This window comes from Oxyura jamaicensis, chromosome 1, assembly GCF_011077185.1.
Source record: "Oxyura jamaicensis isolate SHBP4307 breed ruddy duck chromosome 1, BPBGC_Ojam_1.0, whole genome shotgun sequence".
In the NCBI taxonomy this organism is placed as follows: Eukaryota; Metazoa; Chordata; class Aves; order Anseriformes; family Anatidae; genus Oxyura; species Oxyura jamaicensis.
In genome coordinates, this window is record NC_048893.1 from 181,621,759 (window position 1) to 181,647,208 (window position 25,450).

General features: G+C 36.0%; 1 protein-coding gene across 4 annotated transcripts in view; it reads right to left on the minus strand.

The window, feature by feature from the left end:
• Positions 1-405: 405 nt before the first annotated feature.
• PDS5B (PDS5 cohesin associated factor B) overlaps positions 406-25,450 on the minus strand; it is a 111,751-nt gene continuing 86,706 nt past the window's right edge. Inside the window, exons 24-35 of one of the 4 annotated variants that reach the window (XM_035324661.1) lie at positions 25,045-25,168; positions 21,663-21,867; positions 17,203-17,317; positions 16,683-16,815; positions 15,276-15,395; positions 14,906-14,968; positions 14,088-14,233; positions 11,365-11,464; positions 7,912-8,354; positions 7,719-7,820; positions 5,310-5,451; positions 406-4,513 (exon numbers count right to left, since the gene is read on the minus strand). In XM_035324661.1, the coding sequence (XP_035180552.1) occupies positions 4,478-4,513; positions 5,310-5,451; positions 7,719-7,820; positions 7,912-8,354; positions 11,365-11,464; positions 14,088-14,233; positions 14,906-14,968; positions 15,276-15,395; positions 16,683-16,815; positions 17,203-17,317; positions 21,663-21,867; positions 25,045-25,168 (1,729 nt within the window). In that variant the 3' untranslated portion in view covers positions 406-4,477. Of the gene's footprint in view, positions 4,514-5,309; positions 5,452-7,718; positions 7,821-7,911; positions 8,355-11,358; positions 11,465-14,087; positions 14,234-14,905; positions 14,969-15,275; positions 15,396-16,682; positions 16,816-17,202; positions 17,318-21,662; positions 21,868-25,044; positions 25,169-25,450 lie in introns of those variants that run through there. The other 3 variants (XM_035324651.1, XM_035324667.1, XR_004750337.1) reach the window with 3 other exon arrangements.

Consider the following 25,450-nt stretch of genomic DNA (forward strand, 5'->3'; position numbering starts at 1 on the left):
TAGTCAAATAAAATATCTTACGAGACGTTAGTCATCCTCCAAAGACATTATATATGTTAAAGCTAATTCTGAACTTATCGCATGGTTACTGCGATACTGATTTGCGGGACTGGAAATCGGTATTTGAGAGCCTTTTGAGAGCCTTTCTTCCTTCTTACATAGATAGAATGCTGCTATCTCAAAAAAACAACACATACATTATCATTACATAAACAAATGTGCTACTATGAACTAGACCATGACTGTAGCGAGGCACTGAAAAGAAAATGTCAAATGTGAAACCTTTCAGTTACTCCATACACGCACTGTATGATACTATGTTTATCCTGCCTATACAAATATAATGGCACTTGGTGAACTTTGTGCAGAGGACAGATTTTTTTAGATAGAAATTGAAAAGAATTATTTTCCCCTGTATTTCCCCCTTGCCAATATCTGGCTTCTTACTTTTCCACAAGCAACAGAGTTCCAAAAGCTGTAATACACGTAATGAAGCACGTGTCCTAAATATGTGGATAAACCTCTTGACACAGCAGGAATTCTATTTATGTCTATATAACGTAAGTCACTTCTGCCAGGATTAGGAAACTGCATCAAAATTAGCAGGCATATGTGAAGGCAACATCCAACAAAGATGCAAAGACTGGAGTGACAACCTGTAAGCACAACAGAAAATTAAAAACAATCTGCTCCTCCTGCTGGATGGCTGGACAGAAGGTCTTGGTTAGGTCAACTTTATCATTTCTGGTCCTCGTAACGGTAAAAAAAAAAAAAAAAAAGAGCCAGCAGTCTAACAGAAGAATAATGGCCATCAAGTACTTGTCTTAATCATGCGTTTGTAGACATGCTGCCTTAGACAAGCATGGGGTGGTATACCTGAATGCATTTATTTCAAAAATTCTTTGTAAAGTATGTACTGCACCTACCTTGATAAGGTAGAGATACATCAATCTCTACAAAATATGTATGTTTTTTTAAACATAGACGGGTTTGCAAAAAAGTTTCCATCTACAAACTCAGAATTTGGTATGTCAGGGCTATACACATTTCAATATGCATGTATACTCCCTTTCCACTACATGTCCTGTTTGCAGAAGTGTTAGGATATTGAAACGTATCAATGTATGTGGATCTGCACATGACAAATGCATTTAAGAACTAAACCCCACAAAACCACAGGGATGTAAACTTGCAGGATCCAAAGCCTACTGCATATACTCACAAAATCAGACTTTGATAACGTGTCAAAGCCTACACATGCAAAATATTAATCAATAGCAATACAAATGCACTCACAGCTCTATATGAAGTGGGTTTTCTTGAGAACGTCAGATGACAAATACTATGCCGAAGTGAAGTATTTAATCTTCAAGTCTAAGCTTTTTGCAAGTTAGTCACAAATTGAACATATTCATATTCAGTGGAAGTGTCTTTAATATGAATGCTTTTTTTTTCTGGTTTTGTTCACATAGATTGAAATGTCAAAACAGCAAACAACAGAATATTTGAAAAAGGATTCAGTTTTGCCAGAAAATAAAGTCAATTGGCAGAGTCAAATATAATTAATATAGGAATCCAGATTATCCTAGGTGGAAAAGGTGTACTTACACTACAACTGTCAAGCAATTTCATTTATCTCATTCCTGTTGGTGGATTAGCTTCTCCTAAATATTAATAATCTCTGTTGGTGAAAAGTAAAAAAAAAAAAAAAAAAAAAAGAAAAAAAAACAAGCTTCTGGAATTATAGTGAATTATTCTAGTATGAAGATTACAGTCACTGTTTGCATTTTACATATGAACTACAGATCACTAAAAGTTTCCTGTTGCACTGCAGCAAGAAGAAATTTACCACAAGTAAGCTTAATTTGCTGCAAAGTACAGCAAGATACTTCGGCAATCTCATAAAAATTTCATACTGGAACTTGTTACAGTGAGTTCAATTTGATCTTTTAATGTAATACAGTACATTTTTATAAACTTAACATTATCATTGCAGAAGAGCATGCTAACTGAATGTTAGCAATTTATCTTTTATACATAATTATACTCTACTGTAGCTACTGTACGCAGATCTCAAAATGTTAGTACATAAAATATTCATTTTCTTTATGAGATGAGAATGAACTTAGAAGAGATTTGAATATAAGAATGAAATATTTGCTGTGCCTATTTCTCAAGAAATAATGAATTACACATTATAACCCAAGAAATCAACATTTAAATTGCAAAACTATAGTTTAAAATTTACATTAAACATTATGATCAGTAATGTGCATCAATATTTGATGAAGTTTAACCTAACCGTGTTTATGCACATAAAGCCTCAAGAGTCTGCAGCAGTTTCAACATCAATTTTTCATATTTTTGTATAAAATGGACTTAAAGATACATCTTCCATAAATGTTTTCAGTGCAATTCAGTCAAAGAGGAAAATATAAAGCTAGCTTTCAATCATTTTATACCATAAAGGAAAAACAAAACAAAACAAAATAAAAAAACAACTTGCATTTGCACTGCTGAAGCCTAAGTAAGCCAGTTCAGTTGTGCCAACTATTTCAAAGTCAATTCAAACCAACCATAATGGCCTTTTTAGGCAGTATTTCCCCCATACCTATAGGTATAAATGTTGAAAAGCTCGATACTGGGGTGTGGGGGGGGAATTAAGCAGAGGCAGAATAATCAGTTGTTTAAAACACTTTTTACATCAGTAACAAAAAATACAGAATGAAAAAAGTCTAAAGGTTTCTTTACTAGTGATATCATAGTTCAGAAATGGGTAAATCCGTGCTTCGGTATTATCCTTTCCTCTAATCTTCACAGGCCACCTTGCAACTATAACATATTTCTTGATGGATTGTATGAAAATGCTCCACTATTCAATGAGATTACTTCTTTTGTAAATTAGAAACTGTTTTTTTCATATGTTGTCAACGGTGGGGAACTGGAGGGAAAACAGCACCTGAAATTACAGTGTGTGCTTGGCTTGGCATAGTGTAGTAACCTATACATTTTGGTTTTCAAAGACAGTTTGTAAACTGTAAAACTGCATACAGGATACTGACTAAGTATTTTGTTTCCTTTTTTTTTTTTTTTTTTTCAGATTATACCTAAAAACACAAATACAACCTTCTCTACGGTAGCATAAAATAAAAATGGAGCTTCATTCAAATCTTGAATACCTTGACTGCAATCATCAACAACTTGACTGCAATCATTCAACAAAATCTTAGCTCTTCATACCAAAAAAATTTGGCTCACAAAAAAAAAGAAAAAAGTACAATAAACTTTCAATAGAAGGTTCTCTCATGAGGCAACCTACCATACACTACTGCTAGATACGAGTTTCCAAAAAAAACATTACATCCCATTTTCAGCACATTTTTCATAAACATGCAACTTCACTATAAAATACAAAACACTTGGCTCTCAAGAACAGCTTTATAAAGACACACTGCATCAATAAAATTTTTCTTTGTGATTAACTTTACATTGTAATAAGAACTGTATTTTCACTAATGTTTATATATCAGATTTCGTATTATAATGTAGTAATAATTTGCTCTTTGTGAACATCATGTTCAGAAGGAAATATCTATACACATTAACATACTAGACTATTAAAAACTCAGTTACAGAATTTTATTGATACAGTAGATTAATAAAAACTGATAGGGGAAGATAAAATGGGGAGGGTATTCAGTACATTATTTAATAACACACTTTTAAAATTATAATATTTTAAATCTTTTTTGAATTTTCAATGCCACTAGAAGTCCAGAAAAGTCTGGAATCAATACTGAGGCGTAAAACAAGTCAAACAACTTCTTCCACAATTTGCATCTCTTGTATTATTCTATCCAACATCGTTCAACTGTAAAAGAAAGTAATTTAGCACCTCTGATGATAGGTAGGTGCCTAAAGGTAAACACTAGGTTAGATTCATGAAGGAAACAAACACTATTGCATTTCTTCTTCTTCTTCTTAACAAATAGTGGCAAAAGTGGCACTATTTGTTCAACTGATTTTTTTTCACAGTTAAATGTCAACAAGAGTACAAATACGAACACTGACAGATATTGCTTGAGATCAATTTTTAACAAACTGTTCCTTTTTAAATCAATAGATCCAATAAACAGTGGGGCACTGTCAGTTTAAAGCCGCAGATAAAAGCTATACAAGCACTTTAGAAGTCAGAAACATTAAAAAAAGAACTATTTACAGTTTTCTTCTTTAGTTCATATGTCTACAAAGCCAGCGCACATTACACTTCACAAAAATCCACAGTTAATGATATCAACATGTGTGTGGCTAAAGCTTGTGACCTAGGGACTGCAAATGCAGGGGTAGTAAAAGTAAAATAGGCTTTGTCTTTTTTCAGCAACCCCATTGTGCACTAACAGCTTCGTTCAGTCTCAAGCTTTATATTAAAAGCATTCTTCAAAGCTTTCACCTGGAAGGCTGATAACTACATGCTCACTCATCGCCTTTCCCTTTTCGAAGTTCTGCGACGCACCTGTTCGGGGAAAAAGTATTTTAAATATTTAACAGAAAAAAATAAGTTATGAAAAAAGTCAAGAATAAATGTAGTTTATGGGAAAAATGCTTACTTCATCATAACATCTAAGTAACTGTATACAGTGTCATTAATTACTCATTCTATCATAGGTGCAAGCCTTGATCAATGGCCCGGACATAAATTTGTTTAGTGTTAGTAAGCCTGCATCTTTCAAGAGTTAAAAAGTAATCTAGTGTCCACAGATACTTCAATCATCAGATTTGTTGAAAGACATTCTCAATTACATCTTCACTATTACTACTGACAGCCCTAACGTATTTGTAAGAATTAAATACATAAACCTATTTTAACATATTTGCATATGCTGGTAAGAGGAAAAAATTGTTTAGAATTCTGCTCCAAGTTTCTGTAATTGTTATCTGATGCTATTCATTTTGCATTCTTTTGCATAAAGAAACATAACTCACTATTATAATCTAGCTGACAAAAATAGGTGCAAGCTGCCCAGAAAATAATTCCCATGATGTACTATGAAACTCAGATAAAAAAAAGCTACACACAATAGAAAATTTAAGATACTTGACAAAAACTGATATTTTCTGAGAAATGCAGATTCTATAAGAAACTACACTGCAGTGCCACTGTAAAACACAGAGGTGGCAAACACCTCATTCATTTTCAAGGAGGAAGGTTAAGTTACAGGGGACGCTTACAAGAACAGAGGAAGTCAATCAATACAGAAAGGACGCTACAGATTAAAAAAAAAAGAAAAAAGCTAAGGAATTTCTCTTACATTGATTGTGGAGACTTCCTCTTCTTCCATTACTTCTTCCTGGGGAATGTCATCACTGACAGGTGAAGTACTCTGAAATACATCCATCTCTTCACTAGATTCATTCTCCTTACTGGCTGCTTGTTTGGAACGTCCTGCACGGCTAAAATCAGGGAAAAAAATAAAGATCAGTGTCATGCCATATGGGTCGGCACATGTATGAACTCTGCAAGAGAACAAACATTCCTCTTTATAAGAACAGCAGCCTTAAAATTTCCATTTATATGGAAACATACAAAGGACATATTACATGCCTTTCTAGTTCATCTGTAGAAAGAACACTACTGGTGTAAATAGGAGGGTGAGCAACAGCAATTGGAGACCAAATTCTTCCAGAATAAAGAAGCAGGACTACAACATGGAATAATTTTTGCATCCATAGACAGGACAGATATTTCTCTTCAGTGTCTGAACACAGGCCAAGAAGGCTGACACACAACAGTGACCAGTGACCAGGAAAAGGCAAACAGACAGCAACTTTTTTTTTTATTTCTTCTTCTGAACAAATAGGTATCTTCTATTTCTTAACAGTTTATACACCACAGAATTTAAGTAGCTGCATGTATATTTTTACAGACCTAGAAGAACTCGCATGTTGCTATTTATGAAATTAATACTATAGTGGACCTAAAGCAGATCTTCCAAGCTAGCTCGTGTTAAGAGCTAGGGATAATCGGGATAATACTACCTTAATCAGGATAACCAAGAACAATCACTCAACAATATCTTAAGTGAGTTATTAGAGCTGAACCATGAGCAAAAAAAAAAAAAACCATTCCAGCTGCTGAAAATGAGAACTAGTCTCCCCTACATCTTCCCCACCTTAAAAGAAAATTAAAAGAAAAAAAAGAAAAAAAAAGACAACTGGATACGTATCCAAAACTACAGCTGCACTCACATTACCATTTTGGTTTGTGTCATTAGCAGAGTTTGGAATCAAATCACTGAATCATCCCACCTACTGCACTTTGGCTTGGTTTGAGAAGCTGTCTTGGTGCATCCAAACTAGGTGAGTTTTTAGATAAAATCAATACAGAAATGCTCTTCCAGGCAGACATCAGGCTTCAAGCCCCAGTGGGGTCATACAGACCAAAACAACTGTTCTCTGACAGCTTCAAACCATACATGTGATGGGAATGTTCAGCCATGAGACCCATGATAAAATCAGTTTAGAATAAAACCTCTGAATTACACATAATAATTATAGTACAGTTGGAGTTTCAGCACCAACCAAGCAACCTGACATCCTTTGAAAAAACAATACAGAATAGCCCGATTGAAGCTTTCCAAGGCTCTGGCAGAAGTAAGAGAATTGAAAAGGAAACAGGAGAATGATTAACAAGCTAGGCTCATCTCTTTACATACAAGTGAAAAGAGGTAAGAAACAGAACACTGGAAAGGCTGGGATACTGTGGGTGCAAAATGCCGGAGCAGAGGGTACAAATTTGTTTAGCAAGGAATTCAGGCATGGAAGAAAAAAGACTGCCAGGGACAGGCAAATTGGACACACAAATCTGGATCCTGTCAGAGGAAGATCAACAGGATGCTAAGCCCAGAAGCTAGAAAAACAATACTGGCAGCAGAATAATACAGAATGCCAAACCGAAGATGTGTGTAAGTCATGCCCTAAGGCATTTAATGCCAGGTCCTGGAGAAGTATGTTGCAAATCTCTTCCATGTTCCAGATTTATTTTTCTGTCCACTTGTACACTTCTGCTTTACATATATTGCATGTACATGTATAGAAAAGGCAGAGATACCTGTAGTTTCTACAGTAAGCACAAGAAAATGAAGCCAGCCACAGAATTTACCTTTATTTTGTAGCTCAACACACCTCAAAGTTCTCTAGAACTATTATCCATAGACTGTAGGCACAATTTATTCCTTTGGAAATGATTCAAGTGGATAATACATTACCTTACAAGGAGGAGTCCACAAATTAGAAAGTCATTGACATTTCATTTAAGGAGAATCAGAATAGATTTACTGTGGTGAAATGGTATTGTGAAGAGTAACAATTTGATTCTTCCTCCCTGTCTAGAACAAACAGGAACATTTTTTGCTCCTGGAGTCCTAATAAAGCCCTATCCTCAAGGCCCTCATGTACTCTATTGACTTTTCTCCTAGAAGAGCAAAGCTACATATAAGCTACCTGGGCACATTACATTTACTTGTAGCCCATTTGCTCTAGTTTGAGATGCTCTAGGAGAAGCAGCTGGGGAAAACACTTTAGAAATAACAGTGGCAATTTATTTTCATAACTGTCAATTAAAGTATTCTGAAATGTTTTCAGTAAATGATTGTTTGGGGGCACAGAGGCATATTTTAAATTTTTACTAAACACAAATTCAGAAAATATTCACCACTTACACTTTTTTTTGCTGTGATGGTGGTGTTTTTGATGACCTTCCTCGTCCTTTCTGTGGCGTAGACTGTGCTGATTCAACTGTACTAGTTTCAGATGGCTCTGCTCTGTTTTGAGGAAGACCCAAATTGCAAAGTATCAAATTATAACTAATGTCCAAGGATAAAAAAGATGCAGCTTACAAGATGACAGACTTACCTCTGCTGTGTTCTTTTCGTTGTCCTGTTTTGCCTGCCTTTGGGCTTTTGTTCAATGTTTTCAGTTTGCCTTTCTTCCTCCTCTTCCTCCTCTTCTGCTGTTGCTGCTGGCGTTTGTTTTTTTTTGCTCCTTTTTGATGACTTTGCTGGTGGTTCTTCCTTTGGTGTTCCCCCATTATTTGCTTTGGGAGGGCGTCCTCTTCTCCCTTTCTTTGGTGGACTGTTCTGTTCATCCTCACTTTCTATTACATCATCTTTTAGCCTTTTTTCCTCTTGCCATTGTGTTTCATCAGATTCTGAAACAACTGCAGGTCTCTTCCTTCCCCGTTGACTACCTCTAAGTTTCTGCTCTTGTCCCAGTTTATTCAGGTCATCTATGCTTAGTTTCTCTTCTGAGTCTGTGATAGCTGGTTTCTTCCTTCCTCTAGGCTTCTCAATCTCTGACTGAAAAGGTAAGATTACATCTTTAAATTAAAAAATTAACTGCCATATTGAACTGACACATGCACAAAAGCTACAGACTTCCCCACAACAAGACAAAGAGCCTTCAGGTTACAAAAGAAATTGAGATTGTCTACCATATTCATTTCTAAAACCTTTTCAAAAGTATAAACGTGTATGTATAGTCATAAAATGCCAAACACGAGAGAAAGATTATTTCAAAGATGAGCAGTGAAATCACAGAAGTAGTCTGAGGTCTTCCTCATCTGTATCCTCGACTATGGCAAACACAATTGGTTTAAACATTCATAACTATATTTTTATCATTAGAAAAATACAAAGATAATATTTAGGATGGGAACAGACAATTTGAAGCTTTAGCTCTGTTTAGAGTTGCGGGGTCCTTATGCCTAGCTCCCATGCTGGCAGTGGCAAGGCAGTAAATACAGGAGATGGTGGGCAATTTAGATTCGTAATCATAGAGGAAAGCACAAGAATTAGGAGTAGCTGCCAAAGCACTGCTACCACAGTCGCACTGAGACTCAGCATTTGTTCTGCTCAGCAAAATATAACATTACAAGAAAGGTAGAACCCTTTCTGAATCATAAGCTTTCAGAAGAGAAACTGTTAAAGAAACCGTTAAGGAGAATGTTTGAACAATGATGACATATTATGCCAGTTCATGGTTTCAATGACAAAACTGTTGATCTAGATCATAGGTATCGTTATTCCCTGTTCTATTTGCTTTTGCAGTAAAGGGCCCATCTGTCACATTGCAGCTCCTTTCACCAGGTAAGTACAGTTGCATCTATGAGTCTCAGAGTAAAGTTTCTCCCTCAGGTGAAATGTTCTGAAGCCTTAGAACTAGTATATTGTTCTATGCTATAATCTGGACAAATAACCTAAATAATAGAGACATCTTTAAACCCTGGACTTTCTGGTCCTCAGTGGAAATTCTGCTTCCTTGTTAGTACTTGTTATAGTCTGTTCCCTAGCCCTAAGGAAAGAAAACTGAATTCTGAATCACCATAAGCAGCTTGCTTACATATTCAAAATGAGATACAAATGTCCTCAAAAATATGTGAAATACCGCACTATATTTGCTTTATCACTTAAGTTTTGTCAGTTATGAATTCAACCTATAGCTTCTAAATTACTGCATGTCAGCAGCCGTTTGGACTCACACCCTTCAGATTTACAGCTGATGCAACGTATCAAAACAGAAACTATTTTTTTTTCTTTTTTAAACAAAGTTGTTAATCTGTAACAAAAAAAAAAATAGAGCTTTCAACAACTGCCTTGCTTTCCCTAATCTGAATGAAACTGCGAAAATAGTTTTGTAATTAAAATAAGTGAAGTTTACTAACAACTTACACATATTAGTTGGTGTTATATCATTTAAAGTTTATTATAAAGAATGCATGTATTTAGATGGCAATATTGGTCTGAAAAATTTTAAAGTTGAAAGGAAAGCCAAGTGTAAGAAAGCAAATTCCGAGGTTATACTATGAAATGTTGTGCTTAAGGACAGGGCTTTTTTTTTTTTTTAATTGACAAAAGATTCATTATTTTTCTTGTTTCATTACATGCCAGTTTTCTACAAGATACTACAGCTTAATTGGTTATCTAGACTTCAAGACAAGCAAAAATTCAGGATATTTTTACTAGGCAGTAGCCTTCTATGTTCCAAGCAACCCAGAAAAATACAACAGATTGACATAGCGGGAAAACAGAGAAATGTCAGACAGTCAAAAAAAAAAAAACAAAAAAAAAAACTAGCAGTGACATAGCATATGCTTAATAGATTTTAGAATGTAGATGTAATAAGTATGATATTGTTTGTATTATTTTTCATGCATATCCCAAATTACTACAATTACTAAAAGTTAACAAGGAACAAAAAATGAAGTTTACTAGTGGCATATGAAAGTTTTTTTATTTGAACGGTTCTTAGAATTATGACTTTTCTTTGGTGTTTTCTGCTGTATTGTGATATAACACACATGTAAATATTGCTCAAGACTAAACGTTCACCCTCAAATCATACAGCGCAGAGACAGAATAAAACCATGCTATAACTTCTCCTTGTGATATCTGCCACTCAGAACCAAGCATTTTTCCTGCCTTCAAGTACAAGTTATACCCAAGAAAACAGAATCCATATGGGTATTCAGAAAACTCTTCTCTGAATTTCTAAATCCAATGTCAAATCATGATGCCCTCTTGCTATTCAAGATAACCAGAGGACTGGCAGTTGCTATTCCTTATAGCTGTTGAAAGAAAAAAAAAGCTGGCTGGAAAAGGAGAACATGCCTTAGCATCAGTGATGGGACAATACCAAAAAAGGTGAGAATTATAATGTATCAATGCTGCAATTGAGGTATTACTGCTTTGCTAGCTACAAGCAAAAGAAGAAAACATGTATGAAACAGAATTTTACAACCTCAGAAGGCAATCTGAAATCTAAGACAGGTTAATGTGCTCCCCTAGAATTCCTGCATAGTTGATCATTCTCAAGTTAATCCAATTAATTCTTCCACAACCACATTTTAACTAACCATCAACCACACACAAAAACCCTATGTTATACTGGGGAACAGAAGCCCAAGCAAGCTATCAACTTGAACAATGTATCAAATACTTCATCAGTGAATCCTGAACATGAGGCAAATCATGGACTAATTGTCATCAACCTAACTCTAGCAAAATCTGTTCCTGTCTATATCCTGCAAATTGTAATTGGCAATCTTGAAAGCTTACAAAAATGGTCAATATGGTGCAAATGTAATGTATGGTACACATGCAAAACAGACAAATTGGAACTGTTTTCATTACATTTTCTCCTCTAAGCACACTTTCCAGTAATTTACAAAATTAACTCAGTTTCATGTAAAATATCTGGATTAGAAGAACATATTTTCTTGAATCATACAAAATACCAGCACATTAATTTTTAAAATCCTGGTGATTTAAAATTAAACATCTGTAATGCAACCAAACAGCTCACCCTTACAAGATCAGGGTCGTCCCTTTTGTCGGTTTTCTTCCCTGGTAATGGCGAAGTCAGTGTGAAGTCTTCATTTTCACTGTGGTCCATTTCAGTACTGTCAAGCCTAGAATCAATAAACATTTGTTCTCCTCATTATTATAAGATAGCAGGCAATTATTAAAAATATATATATTAAGAACAACCTTCAGAAGAAATCTATTCCTGAATCAAATCTTGCAGAGAGAACCATTTACTCTGGGTACTACGGTTATCACATGATATCACAAAATAGAGCACCTAAGTCTCAGAATGAGGATGTCAATCGTAAGCCAAATCAATCATCCTTCTCAGTTAAAAAAAAGGAAAAAGGAAAAAACTGAGCTTTTTGATACAGAAAAGCCTTAAGGAGATACAAGAGATCTGTGTATTTGTATACATTTGCATAAACTTCATATGCCAAACAAAGCTCCCCACAGACCAACCAAAACACAAACACTTTGTTATGGTGAGGTTGTCACCATTAGGATGTCACATGGGACCTTGTCAAAAGCCTTGCAGAAGTCTAAGTAGATAACATTGGTTGGTCTTCCCTTGTCAACTGGTTCAGTCACTCCATCATAGAAGGCAACCGGATTGGTCAGGCACAACTTGCCCTTGGTGAAGCCATGCTGGTTGTCTCGGATTCTTGTTCTGCATGTGCCTTAACATTGCATCCAGTAGGATCTGTTCAACGATCTTGCCAGGAACAGAGGTGAAGCTCACCAGTCTGTAGCTCCCTGGGTCCTCCTTTCTACCCTTTTTAAAAATGGGAGTGATATTTCCCTTCTTCCAGGCACCAAGGACTTTGCCTAACTGCTATGATTTTTCAAATATGATGGAGAGTGGCTTGGTAACTACATCAGCCAATTCCCTCAAGACCCTGGAATGCACATCATCAGGCCCCATAAACTTGTAGTTATTCAGTTGCATCAGGAGGTCCTGAACTTGCTCTTTACTTATAGTGGGAAGGACTCTGCTCACCAACCCCCCATGTAGAGGTTCAGGAACTTGAGAGATGTGAGAAGCCTGACCACCAGTGAAGACTGAGGCAAAGAAGTTAAGTACCTCTGCCTTCTCCACATCTGTTGTTACCAGTTCTCTGTCTTCATCTGTCAGAGGTGGTAAGCTCTCATTAGTCTTTCTTTTGTGGCCAATGTACCTGTAGATCCCCTTCTTGTTATTCTTTGCATCCCTCGCCAAGTTTAGTTCTGTCAGAGCCTTAGCTTTCCTGATCCCATCCCAGCACATCCGGACAGCATTTCTGTACTTGTTCCCAGGGCACATGGCCCTGTTTCCACTGTCTGTGCATATCCTTCTTTTGCCTAAGTTTGACCAGCAGGCTCTTGTTCAGCCATGCTGGTTTCCTACCTTCCCTGCTTCATTTATTACATATGGGAACAGAGAGCTCTTGTGTTCTAAGAAAAATATCCTAGAATAGTTGCTAACTCAGATCAGATACTCTGTCCCTAAGGACAGTGTCCCATGGGATTTCATACACTAAGTCTTTGAACAGCTGTAAGCTAGCTTTTCTAAAAAGCAAAAGTTTTTTTGATCTTAGCCAGGCCCATATCCCTTAAGATCACAAACTCAACCTGAGCATAGTCACTGAAACCCACTACCGTCACTGCAAATCATTACCATCTCTTCTAGTGGACCCTTTTTCTTCTTTGGTATCTCCATACAAAATATTAATCAGTTTAACTTAGGTGAGCTGGGGAAACCATGAATATGACAGAGTATGTTAGGCTGCAAGTGCAGCATTTTTTAAATATACCAGATGGAGAACAGTACAAGTCTCAGATTAATTTCACTGGATATGAAGAAGCTGGATTCTAATCTGTCCTTAGCCAGTAACATATTTCTGTATATGAACTTGCATGACTTGTAAGAAATAAGTCTTTGTGTGATCTTCATGGAGTTGTACGTACTTGTAAAGCACTGCACTACATTCAAGCTAACATTACATATTAAATAGTCACAGAAGAATTAAATGGTTTTAGTCTTAGTTTCAAACATAGCTTTCTCTCAGTCTTGAATGAATGTGAGGAAAGATGAATAGTGGGGACTATACAAATATTAATGGTTAAACAAACAAACATAAGACACAGAGATTAATAACTTAGAAAACTGACACAAAATAAAGTATAAATTTTACAGATAGCTAACTAGAACACAACTTCGCTAACACCGCAGTACCTTCACCCCTTCCACCACAGGATCTAAAATCCAGAAATGTTTATCTGCTAATTCCAGCAAAGTGTAGGACAAGTTCATAGAGGAGGAAGTTAATGCTAGATCACCACACTGGCCTACCAGTCCTCACTGTCTATGACATATTAACATTACAGCAGGCTACAAAGTTTCTAGGATATGCAGATGTGTATATATATGTATTAAAAAGAAAAGTGATATATATGAAAAAAAAAAGTATGAGACTCTCCTTCTCTCCTTCAGCCATCTCTGGATGTAATTTGATTCTACTTCTGTGATTGTGCTTGAACATTTTTCCTCCTCTTCTCTCTAATATCAATTTTATTTCTGGGTTTAGAAAGCCAAATTCATGGTTTTCATTATACAATGTGCTACTATAACTTTACTTCAAAATAAGAGAATATAATTCTGTTTCTCACTTAGAAAACATTATAGAAATATTCAAAGTTTCCATTACAAATACTTGAAATATCAAAGCCCCTTTGTTGACTACCAACCTCCCTTTGATCCTTCCTGGAGAGCTTGGATTTGAACTGCTGCTGGCATTGCTTACAGTTTCCATTCTTGAAGATTTGGATTGAGACTGCTTGCCTGCTGACGAAAGAGGCTTGTTAACTGCTCCAAGAACATTGGCTGCTTTGGGCTGAAACCAAAAATATATTTCCTTTATTTTAAGCTACACGTTTAGATACTGTTAACATGTACTATGCCTATTCACACATTTCACTTTCTGTGATCAGTGTCTTAATTATAATATGATGCAATAAACATTTAAATATGAAAGTTATGACAAGAGAAGGAAACTGACAGAGCTGCAATCAAATAGCTGGCTGCCACCAAAACCAATATTCTTTTCTCAACCATTATAGCTCTCCTCTTCTTACTGAGTGCTCACCTGACCTTGCAGTAAGCCATTTCAGCACCTTTTTTACAGTTTGCTTTCAGCTGATGTAGCTGCCTGAACCAGCTTGCCATTTGGATTAGATAAGCACCTGAACTGGCAAAATAGAAACAGCAGTAGGACAGCAATTTCAGCATCAAGCCGTTAAACTGGCTTAGCTGTAATGGCAAACCACGCTAGCTTCAACTGTAAACGAATGAAAGCCTCAAAAGCAAATATTCTGGAGAAGACTGATGCTTCATGCACAGATTTGAAAATGATTAGGCTTTTAATAGGAGCCAAAATTTCCAGACAGTGGTGGTTTTGTTTGTTTTTTAAACTGTACAGATCAGTTATTCTTTTTACTATTATTATTTTTTTAATAATATATATATATATATAAATATATACGCATACACATATACATATACAGACCTTTCCAGGAGTGAAAAATGACTTCATTTCTGGAGGAAGATAATTTTTGGTGTTACTGAAATTCTGTAAAGAAGGGAAAAATAGCAACAACAACAAAAAATCAATAAATAAGATATATACATTTTGGAGGTAGTAATGAAAGATTTATTTTTTTTTTTACATAATTTATGCTTTTGAAATTTTAACCTGAACAATAACATCTCCTTAAAAAAAAAAAAAAAGAAAAAAGAAACCAGTGATTGTATGTACGTATATAAATACTTATGATAGGCAGAAGTCTAATGTTGCCAAGATCTATAGAACTCTTGAATTACAACTAACAAAGACTTAAATAGATTTATCTTAAGAAAAATTAAACTCCAAAGTATACCTTGTCAGGTTGAGTAAAATATCGTGCTGGAAGTACAGGGTCTTTAGGGGATTCCAAACTGTATGTCGTACTCTTTGACATAATGATATTCATTGCTACATCACAGACTGTGTAGAGTTTCTGTAAAAAAAAAAATAAAAAATAATCGGAAGTTCATTGCAATTCTTCACTAAATCACAAAACGGTTGAGGCTGGAAGGTACCTCTGGAAATCATCTAGCCCAATCCTCTCTGCCAAGCCAGCTTATCTAGAGCATATTGCGCAGGATGGCATCCAGGTGGGTTTTGAATATCTCCAGAGGAGACTTCATAGCCTCCATGGGTGACCTGTTCCAGTGCTTTGTCACTCTCACAGTAACAAAGTGTTTCCTCATATTCAGCTGGAACTTCTGTGTTTCAATTCATGCTCCATGCCTCTTGTCCTGTTGCTGGACAGCACTGAAAAGATTCTGGCCCCATCCTCTTGACACCTTCCCCTCAGATATTTATACACATTGATAAGATCCCCTCTCAGTCTTCTCTTCACCAAGCTAAACAGGCCCAGCTCTCTCTGCCTCTCCTTGTATGACAGGTGCTCCAGTCTCCTCATTATCTTCATAGTCCTTATCTGGGCTCGCTCCAGGAGCTTCATGTCCCTCTTGTACTGGGGAGCCCAGAATTGGGCACAAGACTGCAGGTGAGGCCTCACCAGGGCTGAGTAGAGGGGGAGGATCAGCTCCCTTGACCTGCTGGCAACACTATTCTGAATGCACCCCAAGATACCATTGGCCTTCTTGTCTACAAGGGCACATTGCTGGCTCATGGTTAACCTGCTGTCCACCAGGACTCCCAGGTCCTTCTCCACAGAGCTGCAGGTAAACCCAAGCACAGAACTACAAGAGCTCAGAGTTGAAAACAAGTATCTTAAACATTTAACAGTAGCATCCATATTAAGCAGGCTATCGCCTGGTACTAAAATGCAGGAACAGAAGACAAATGCACTGCACACTCAGCAGTTAAAGAAAGCTAGCTTCCATGATCTTTCTACACTTACGAATTATGTATGCCATGGTTCAAAGACAAATCTAAAAAAAATCTATTTGGGAAAAGCAGAGAAGTAACAAACGTATGTATTATGTGATGCAAAAGCCTGAAAAACAAGACCAGGATTTGATACATTTGCTACACAGTGCAAACTGGAGACATCTCATGCATGTATTTTTCTTCCTACACTAAGCTTACTCTCTTAACTTTTCAAATGAAATATTACAAAGCAGAAAAACTGGATGACCTAAAGAGTAAAAATTTTAGTTTACTTCTGTCTAAAAGTAGTGTTTAATAATGTTACTGAGACAGAAACAAAGCAACTCATTTCCAGAACCAGGCCAAAATTAATAAATACAGTTTCCAGTCATAAAGTATCACCTACTTCATTCATTTTTGCATCATCTGGTCCTTGAGCATCCTTTGTCTGTTTGATATTTTCTACCATTTTTCTGATAAATGCGTGACTGTTGTTTTCATTTTTAGCCATCAATATTTCCAGTATGAACCACAAACACCTAAGAAGAAAGGGAGTACTTCTAATGAATATGCAAAAAAATCCCACCCTTAAAAATAGTAATAATAATAAAAAAACATATTTCAGAAAGTGGCTTACTATAGTTTTCCTGGTATTACAGATTTAAGCAATTTCAACTCCAGCAAACAAATTCATTAGAAGAAAGAAATGAAGGTTAAGATGAGCAGAAGGTGTAGGTTCTTCTGTAAGATATTGCAGAGCACTATAAAAGCATATATAGCATTTCTTACAATATTTTACAGAAATAACTGCCATCATTACACATACTGGACAATGCATCAGTGTACCTCTTTCAATTAAAATTTTACTAAGAACAAAATTAAATTATTATAATCCTCTCGAATAAAAGCATTAAAAGTAGTCTTACTCTTTAATGTCCTTGAGTTGTTCAATGTCTTGGACTTTGACATAATCTGGGTCATGAGCTAGAAGATGTATAGTATAAGGAACAACATACTCTGGCAGAAGTGACAAGAGTTTCTCTGAAAAGCAAAAGCAAGATGCATCAAAAGACCATATCAAGAAACATTTTCCTACTACTACAATATTTTCTACTTCAAAGATCAAAATTTAAGGTCAGCATACATTAAGGTAAAATGTAGGCCTATCATTTCTTCATAACGTTGCTGTTAATATGCATCTTACTGTTGATGTGTAGATGTTTAGTACATGCAAAAAAAAAAAAAAGAGTTTTTAAACATATCTCGGGGCTGGGGATTGTCTAGCTATCTTGAAAACACAGCTTCTTTCTACCCCCCTCCCCCCCCCCAATCCTTTCCTTGGTTCAAATCCTGTATTCTGAAAAGACTGAAAAACAGATTATTGATCACAAAATCCAGGTTAACTGCAACATCTGAGACCAGCACAATTGCAGAGTAAACTACTATTCCTTCTTTGGACACTGCAGTGTAGTCTTCTGTCAAGAGAATAGAAAGAAGTGCACTTTTTCCAAAAAGCAACTGAAAATAAAGATTTGCAGTCAAACAGCCACAACATTCTCCAAACCTACAGCCTACCTAACCTGTTTAGAGAAAAGACAGAAGGTAACCTGACAGCTATCACAGCAGCTACCACAACAAAGTAGTAGTGGATTGAGTCAGGAAGTCTCAATCACACTTGAGCAGAGCAGCTCAACTGAACTATGACATTCAAAGCATTCAAAACCGTTTCTAGTATCCCATGAGACCTGTAGATAGTCCTAAGCAAGGACAACAGAAAAAAGTCTTCTAAATCAGAACAGTCAGATGGACAATTCTCCTAAGGGGATTAAAAAAGAAAGGACCGTTACCAAAGGCCCTCTCAGAGTCACGATCACAAAATGCATGTTCCATAAGGTAACAAATGCATAACTAACACCGTGAAGAGTGAATTTCAGCACCTCCAAGTCTGATAAAGAAAACCAGAATGAAAAGGTTGTATTGCACAAGACAATGACAACACAAAGATGAGAAAAGGTCTACGCTACCTTCTCCAGCCTAATGACTGAGAAGAAGTGGAGGATATACTACACACCTAAGTTATTAAGCCTGTATCGTGTGCAACAGGCAGGACAACAGGCAAGGCATACTAGTGTCTCATGAGTATTACTGTAGTAAAAGCATCTGATCGTGAGTACCAGTGGCAAGTGCAAATTCAGTGTAAACATGCCTATGAATAAATGCTTGAATGTACATATGAAGTACGGGAGGAAATTCCTGGCTCTGCTTTTGAGAATATCTAATCACACTTTTGAGCAAGTGAGTGGTCATGAAAGACATGGAAAGTCAGGAAAGCCTTCCTTCAGTAAGCTTTTAACTATCCCGTATTAGGTTGTGAATAAGACGACCAGACTTCTGTAATTTTGTCTTGTGCACTTAAATTAAAATACATCATTATTGTAGATTTCACAAGACTGAATAAATAACTGCCGTGCAGAAGTCTTACTCTATCTATCCCATTTCTGCATAATGAGGGTTGCATCACAGCTTTCATAAAATACTTGGATTCAGTCATAACGGCAAGGAAAGAATTCAAAATTTACGAAGACCCACAGAAGGTAGTGCTGCTAACTTCCAAGGATACACCTTTACACAGCCAATGCAGTTGATCCAGTTAAATTCAAGAGTAATTACTACACAGAATGTAAGCCATCATGATGTATGAGGAAAAATAAAACTTGAAATACAAAGAAACTGGGTGGTTATGTTTATGTAATTGAAATCCAGTGTACTTTAAAAAAAAATTAATGTGTTCCAACTGACATTCATCTATTAACTTTAAAAAACATCCTTTACTCCTTCACACACTGTCCTGCATTTCATCCATCAGCTATTTGAGCAGCTAAATAAGAAAAATAAAGAAGTGGTGGAGAAGAAAATAAAACATAATTAAGATTTCAAAACACTAGCAAAACTGGCTTGCCTTAAGACATATTCCAGGCAAATCGTTTTGCTATTATTTATCTTAATTTTGAACTTCAATAAAAGTCTCATCAAGAGCCCAAGAACCCAGTCTCAATGACCTCCTGCCTTGTACACTTTCTAAGACAACTACAGCAACAGCTTCAACAGGGTCTGGAAAACAAAGTGGACCAAGTACATTTAAAAGAGAAACTGGACAATATTAACAAACATTGTATTTAAACCCTGACAAAAATAGTATTTGCACAATCTTCCTTCATTTCTAATGAAGGTAGACACTACCTGAAATGTAGGGTGGCATCACAGATATACAGTACAAACTCTTGCAACTAGAACATGCCAAAAATCCACAACAGACATCTATGAGCAGTTAGGAAAGAAACTTTTTTAAAAAAGATAAATAAAGTTTTACTCTTGTAACTTTCCTACTTGCTGACTTGCAGGTAAAAGCCCAACAGTAAAAAACAAAGATTCCTATGCAAGACAAGTCCCTACACAGATAGAACTGGTAGTAGATAATAAAGTAAAATAAGCCTCTTCTTGTACAACCTCCACTCTGAAGAGCATTTAGAGAACTTAGAGGTCTCAGTGTAATTCCTGCCATCCTGTCAGCAGAGAGGAAAGAGACATTTTACTGCCTGGTACCAGTCCTTAGGAAATTTTCCTCAGGCAAGGTATACAGAAATTTACCGTCTTTTCAACAAATGTTGAAGTCCTCCCAAATTTCCAATAATAGCCTCATCACCCTTACTGAGTTTTCAGGAAAAAGCATATCACATAACCATCAGTTTGTAGATTCCCCAAAATAATTTCAATGACCAAAGAAGCAGATTTTCATTCTTAGCTTTTTGTAGGTACTTGAAAAGTAGGTATTAGTGTCGTTACAGTAAGAACAACACAAGCGCACAACACTCTCTTACCTGGGCTTCAGCTGTACTACACCACAGTAATGATTTCGCAAGGTATAAACAGTTCAAGACTATTTATTTGTTAAAAGCTCAGACTGGTAAATCTAAATGTCACGAAGTTAATGCTGTAACCCTAAAGAAGTTCCTGCAATCCATATCTAATTAAAAGTCCTCATAGATAACAGTAGAAAACCATTCAATGAAATCACTAAAGATATTTTTTTCAGCAAGAAAAAGAAACTGTCAGGCATACTTCAATGTCCTACTAAATTAAAAGCTACTCACACCAAGGTTTTGCTTCATTTTTCCTACAGACTTTTTCATAGTAACCTCACAGTATCTATCTTAGTACAATTAGGAAATCAGCAATTATGTTTCATTGTACGAAAATTATTATATTTTCCTCCTACATAACTGAAAAGATTTTTAAGCTTTCAAGAGGAATAGTCTTAGGATGATTTAAAGGCTTTTGCTGAATGGATTTTTCTTTTTTACCTGTTATTGAGCAGAGAGAAAAAGTATTGGCACTTTTTTTTTTTTTTTGAAGTCTAATTAACAATACACAAAAGGATTTCTCTGCAGACTTATTCTCTGATCTAAGTCTAAGGGGACTGAGGCACACACAGACTTGCATGGCTAATACAAAGTCTGTGATTCATAAATCTAGAATGAAATCCGTTATCTGACAGCATATGTGAGATCAGATTCACAAACCAGGTTTGGTCTACCCTAAGACAAGATGAAAAAAATCCACATCATTTCAAAAATGTCAAAGATGAGAACCATCAGTTATCCCCCAAGGAAATAAAACTTTCAAAAACTCTTACTCAAAACGCCCTGAGCTCTTCATAAAGGTCTACGTTATCACATGTTGATACACCAGTGTTATCATATCATATGTGTGCAGTTTCAAGTAAGTCAAAAGGGACAAGGATTGATTTTATAAAAGAAAAATAGCTCACACCAGTTCATAATAACTTAAAAAGCATTCCTATGATCAAACTGTTGTCACTAGGAAGAAAAGAATTACAAAAACTCATCCTGAAGTACCTATAAATATAGCCCTTCGCCAGCATAAGACAAGATAAGAAACTACTCAGTACAGCAGCTCAAAGAGCGTCAATTTAGTGCAGCATTTATAATGTCATTAAGGTTGCATATTGTTAATTACCAAAAATTAATCATTGCCACTTCACTTACAACATAATTAACCATTAAGTTCAAACAATACACATCTGCCTTTGAAAATCCGCTTCGCTTCTAATATAGGCATAAGCATTTACACAGCTTTTAAAGAAATTGAAAGGTCTCAGACATGCCTATTAAAAACTCAAGAGAAAATCTGGACTCTATTTTCAGTTTTCATTTGATACCTGAGTGAAACTTACCAAAAGTTTACAGCCACTCTGTGTTAAAAACAAAAACAAAAAAAACAGAAGACAAATAATATTTTCACAGTCTATTAACATTTACCTGTGAACTCTAGCACTTGTACCAAAAAGTGACTTCTATTCTCTTACCACTAACTGCTGCATGTTGCTTCAGATACTCCCTTCTGACATTTATGTTCTTCACAAGGCACTGCCTAGCATGAGCTCTTCTCTCTTTCACTGGATCTTTTGCACACAGTGCACAAATAGCCATATATTCTAGTGGCAGCCGTAGTCTAGAAAGCCCTTTGTGAAGTTTCTGAGCAAATATTTGTCTCACTTGGTAACATTCATCCTATTAAAAACAAAACAAAAAAGTAAACAGTAAACCTTTCTAAAAGTAACACAGGCTGTGAAATAAAACAGAAGACTGGGTAAATATGCCAAAATCAAGTTCAGACCCTGCCACCACAGAAATGTAGGAATTGTAGGAATACTTCTTTATACCAATTCAGAACAATTAAATTGAATTTATCAATTGAAGCTTCTCTGAAGGTTAGGAGAAAAATTATGGCTCAAGCTGTAGAGAAAGATACTGCACTCAGGATCTAAGGATTAATTTACCACAGTACTGAGGCACAGAGTTAATGAAATTGCTTACAATGGGACCACTTGGTTTGTGGGGCCAAAGGTGAGCATCTGCACTGAAACACTGTTTAGTCACTAGTAACCATGTTGATTTTATTACTGCAATTTCACAAATTTTCATCATGACAGCAACATTAGAAACAGAATAAAATTCAACAAAATTAAAGGTCACATGCTTAAGAGATTACCGAGCATTTCCTCTATAATGTAGAAACCTATGAACCATGACTGACCACAGAAGAGAATAACCTGTAACTAAGAGCTGTCAAAGAACACAAAGTACAAACGGGGGCAAATGTACTCCTATGATCTATTAGGAACCATATTTCCAGAGGAGATAGGAACTTTAAAATTCTCTGTATAAAAATAACCTACATACTTTAAGACACCATTCAAAGCCAAGAAAGGTTAACAGAAGCAGGTGGGGAAAACAGTTACTAGGAAATCTAGAGAAAAACGTGCTGTAAACAAGACTCCCTAAGCAGCTTGACATGTCTAACCTGCCAAAATAAGGTCAGGAGGAAAGATTTGTTATCTCTAAATACAAAAAAAAAAGAACATTAACAGGAATAAATACCTATTTTAGTTAAATGACAGTTTTGAAACCAGAAACAATTTAGGTTTCCAGCTATCAGCGAACAGGAAGAAAAGACACAAAACCTAACCACTGGTAACACTGAATCTGCTGAATTTGCAAAAGGGATCAAAAAATGTCATTTAAAAAGACAAAGAGCCTCCCTATCTCCCTAACCAAAAATTAAATCCATAAGAAATTAATCAAGCCCCATTTTCCTCTGGGCTTGAAGCCGTAGTCTTCCTATACCCATTATGAAACCCTGAAATGCCTTCTGTAGCCAGAGTTGACCAATGCAGCTGCGGTGACCCAAGACTACAAACCTTATCTGTAAGATACACCCAAGATCTACTGCCTGGGTATAAAACCTGCCTTCGTAGCAAATCCACCCCCAGCAGAAGACTAAGATAGAGCCCTCTTCTGCTTGTTAACATCACCTAAGTCTAACATCTTTGGAACGCTTAGAACAGAGTTGTGCATAGTTGGTGAGCTGACAAAGAAGTCCTCCCTGACTCAGAGGACAAAGGAACACATAGTTCATTGCTTCTGACCTCACTGCAAGACACAAAGTGGCATGATTTTTATTTCTTTATCTCCTAATATCATAAATAACCTTTAATCCAGCTCAGTACACTAGTTCAGTGAGAGGAAAAAGGACCAAACTCAACCAAGTTCTACATTTCTTACAGTATACAACTACAAACCATACATAAGCCTTACCTATCTAGTTTCCGAATTTAATTACAGTTCATCAGAAGGATACCATCTAACTTTTAAAAATACATATTTACAAAGCTTTATGTTGCCCCTCAGACATGACCCTGATTCTTGAAAATTGACAGACTTGCTTAAACAATTAAAACACCCTCAAACTGTTTCTGAAGGCAAGTGAGCAAGTTTTTTTTAATGCAACTTAAGCAATCTAAAAGTGTTATTCTGAATATAATTAGAATGGCATTTTCAACAGCAAATCTTATTAAAACTTAAATAGGATCTTAAGGTCTGTTAAATACTGAAGTACTCAGCACCATGCTCAATTACTTTCTATTCTATTTCAATATGAAGCTTTGCTGACTTATAAATTTGTTCTGCAAATCAAAACTTAACTGCTGGTGAGGTTACAGGTCTGGCCAAATGCATACATAATTTATTTTAAAATGACTAAAACTACATGCATTTAATCATCATTAAGTCTCTGTTTACCACCACAACCTTAACATAGCAAGGAGCAACAACATTTAATCATGTATTCTATATTTCAATCATTCCACGCAGAGAACGGCATTCTCTCAGAAAAAAAAATTCAATCCCCTGCACAGCACCATAGGAGAACCTGTGCAGTCATTACAACTCTTAAAATTTGCCTTTCCTTTTATTTAATCTGCTTTCTCGTACATCCATTTAAAGAAAACTTACTGTAAATTAAGTTACGGAATACCAGAGATGGCTGTGATGTCACCTGAGTGTCCTAATCTGTGGCTAGACTTGATTGTGTCAAGAAGGAATATTATCTATTATTCTAAAATCTGATGAGTCTAGCTTCAGTAAACAAATTTTACTACTAAGCATAAACACATGTGTATAGGTACACATGCAAACATCTGAAACACAAATGCACAGATAGTCTCTGTGAGAAATTAATAAAGTACAACCTAGAAATGCAAAACTCACTGAAACCATTACAATTACTGTGTATCCGAGGATCTGAACTTCACAGTCTGGCAGAAAGAAAGAAAATTGCAGGAAACCTCAAGAAGATCTCAAGAAGTTACTTATAAGTATTCCTAATCCATTAGGTGCCTCAGGGAGAAGTAAAGGCAGAATTCCTGTCCTGAAAGAGCTTAAAATCTAAATTTTGTTAAATACGAAGGTCAATCAGATTCTGCAGAATATGCAAAGTTGACAAGACAGAAACATAGACGATCTCTACATCTCTACTTAAAATTTGAAAGTTATTTCCCTTCTGCTACCTTGGGCTTACAGGCAGTACAGAATGACAACTTCCAATACCTAGCGAAAAATCTCTCCTACCTTTTCTGCTATTTAAAGGATGCCAACTATCTTTGCAGGCCTCCACATTCCAAATGCATTCTACCCAAGTATCAAGAAGCAAAGTTCTCTGTTGTCACCACAGTCCAAAGTACCTAATTCTCAACCAAAATAAATTCCCAGGATTACGTAGGGCAAAAATACACTCATGCCAAATCTGAGGGTTTCACATAAAATCAAATTAGCAAAAATATACACAACAAACAACATATATACATAAATATTTGATGATAACCCTCACATCACACCCAATTTCCTTACATTTATGGCTAGTGCACACAGCTGGTACTGTTCTAAGGTGATGATTTCATGGTAACAAGGTTCTTGTGCCAACTTCACAATAGCACTCCCTGCAGCCAACCTCAACCGAGACATATCAGGTTTGCTGAAAAACAAGCACACAGATTATGAAGGTTAATTAATAAAGCAATACAGAATTATTTGACTTAAATCCTTACTGGGATTGCACTGCTGAAAAACAGGTATTTTAAAAAGGAAAACTGTCCATGGACTTTGCCTCCATCCCAGTCCCCAGTCAACAGCAAAAGTAACTGCTAATCACACCACCACATTCTCAAGTCTGTTACCACATACCTATTACCTTGCCCCAACTTTACAATAAAAATATTCCTTGGAACTTCTTAGAAGTTCCACATAGATGTGAATC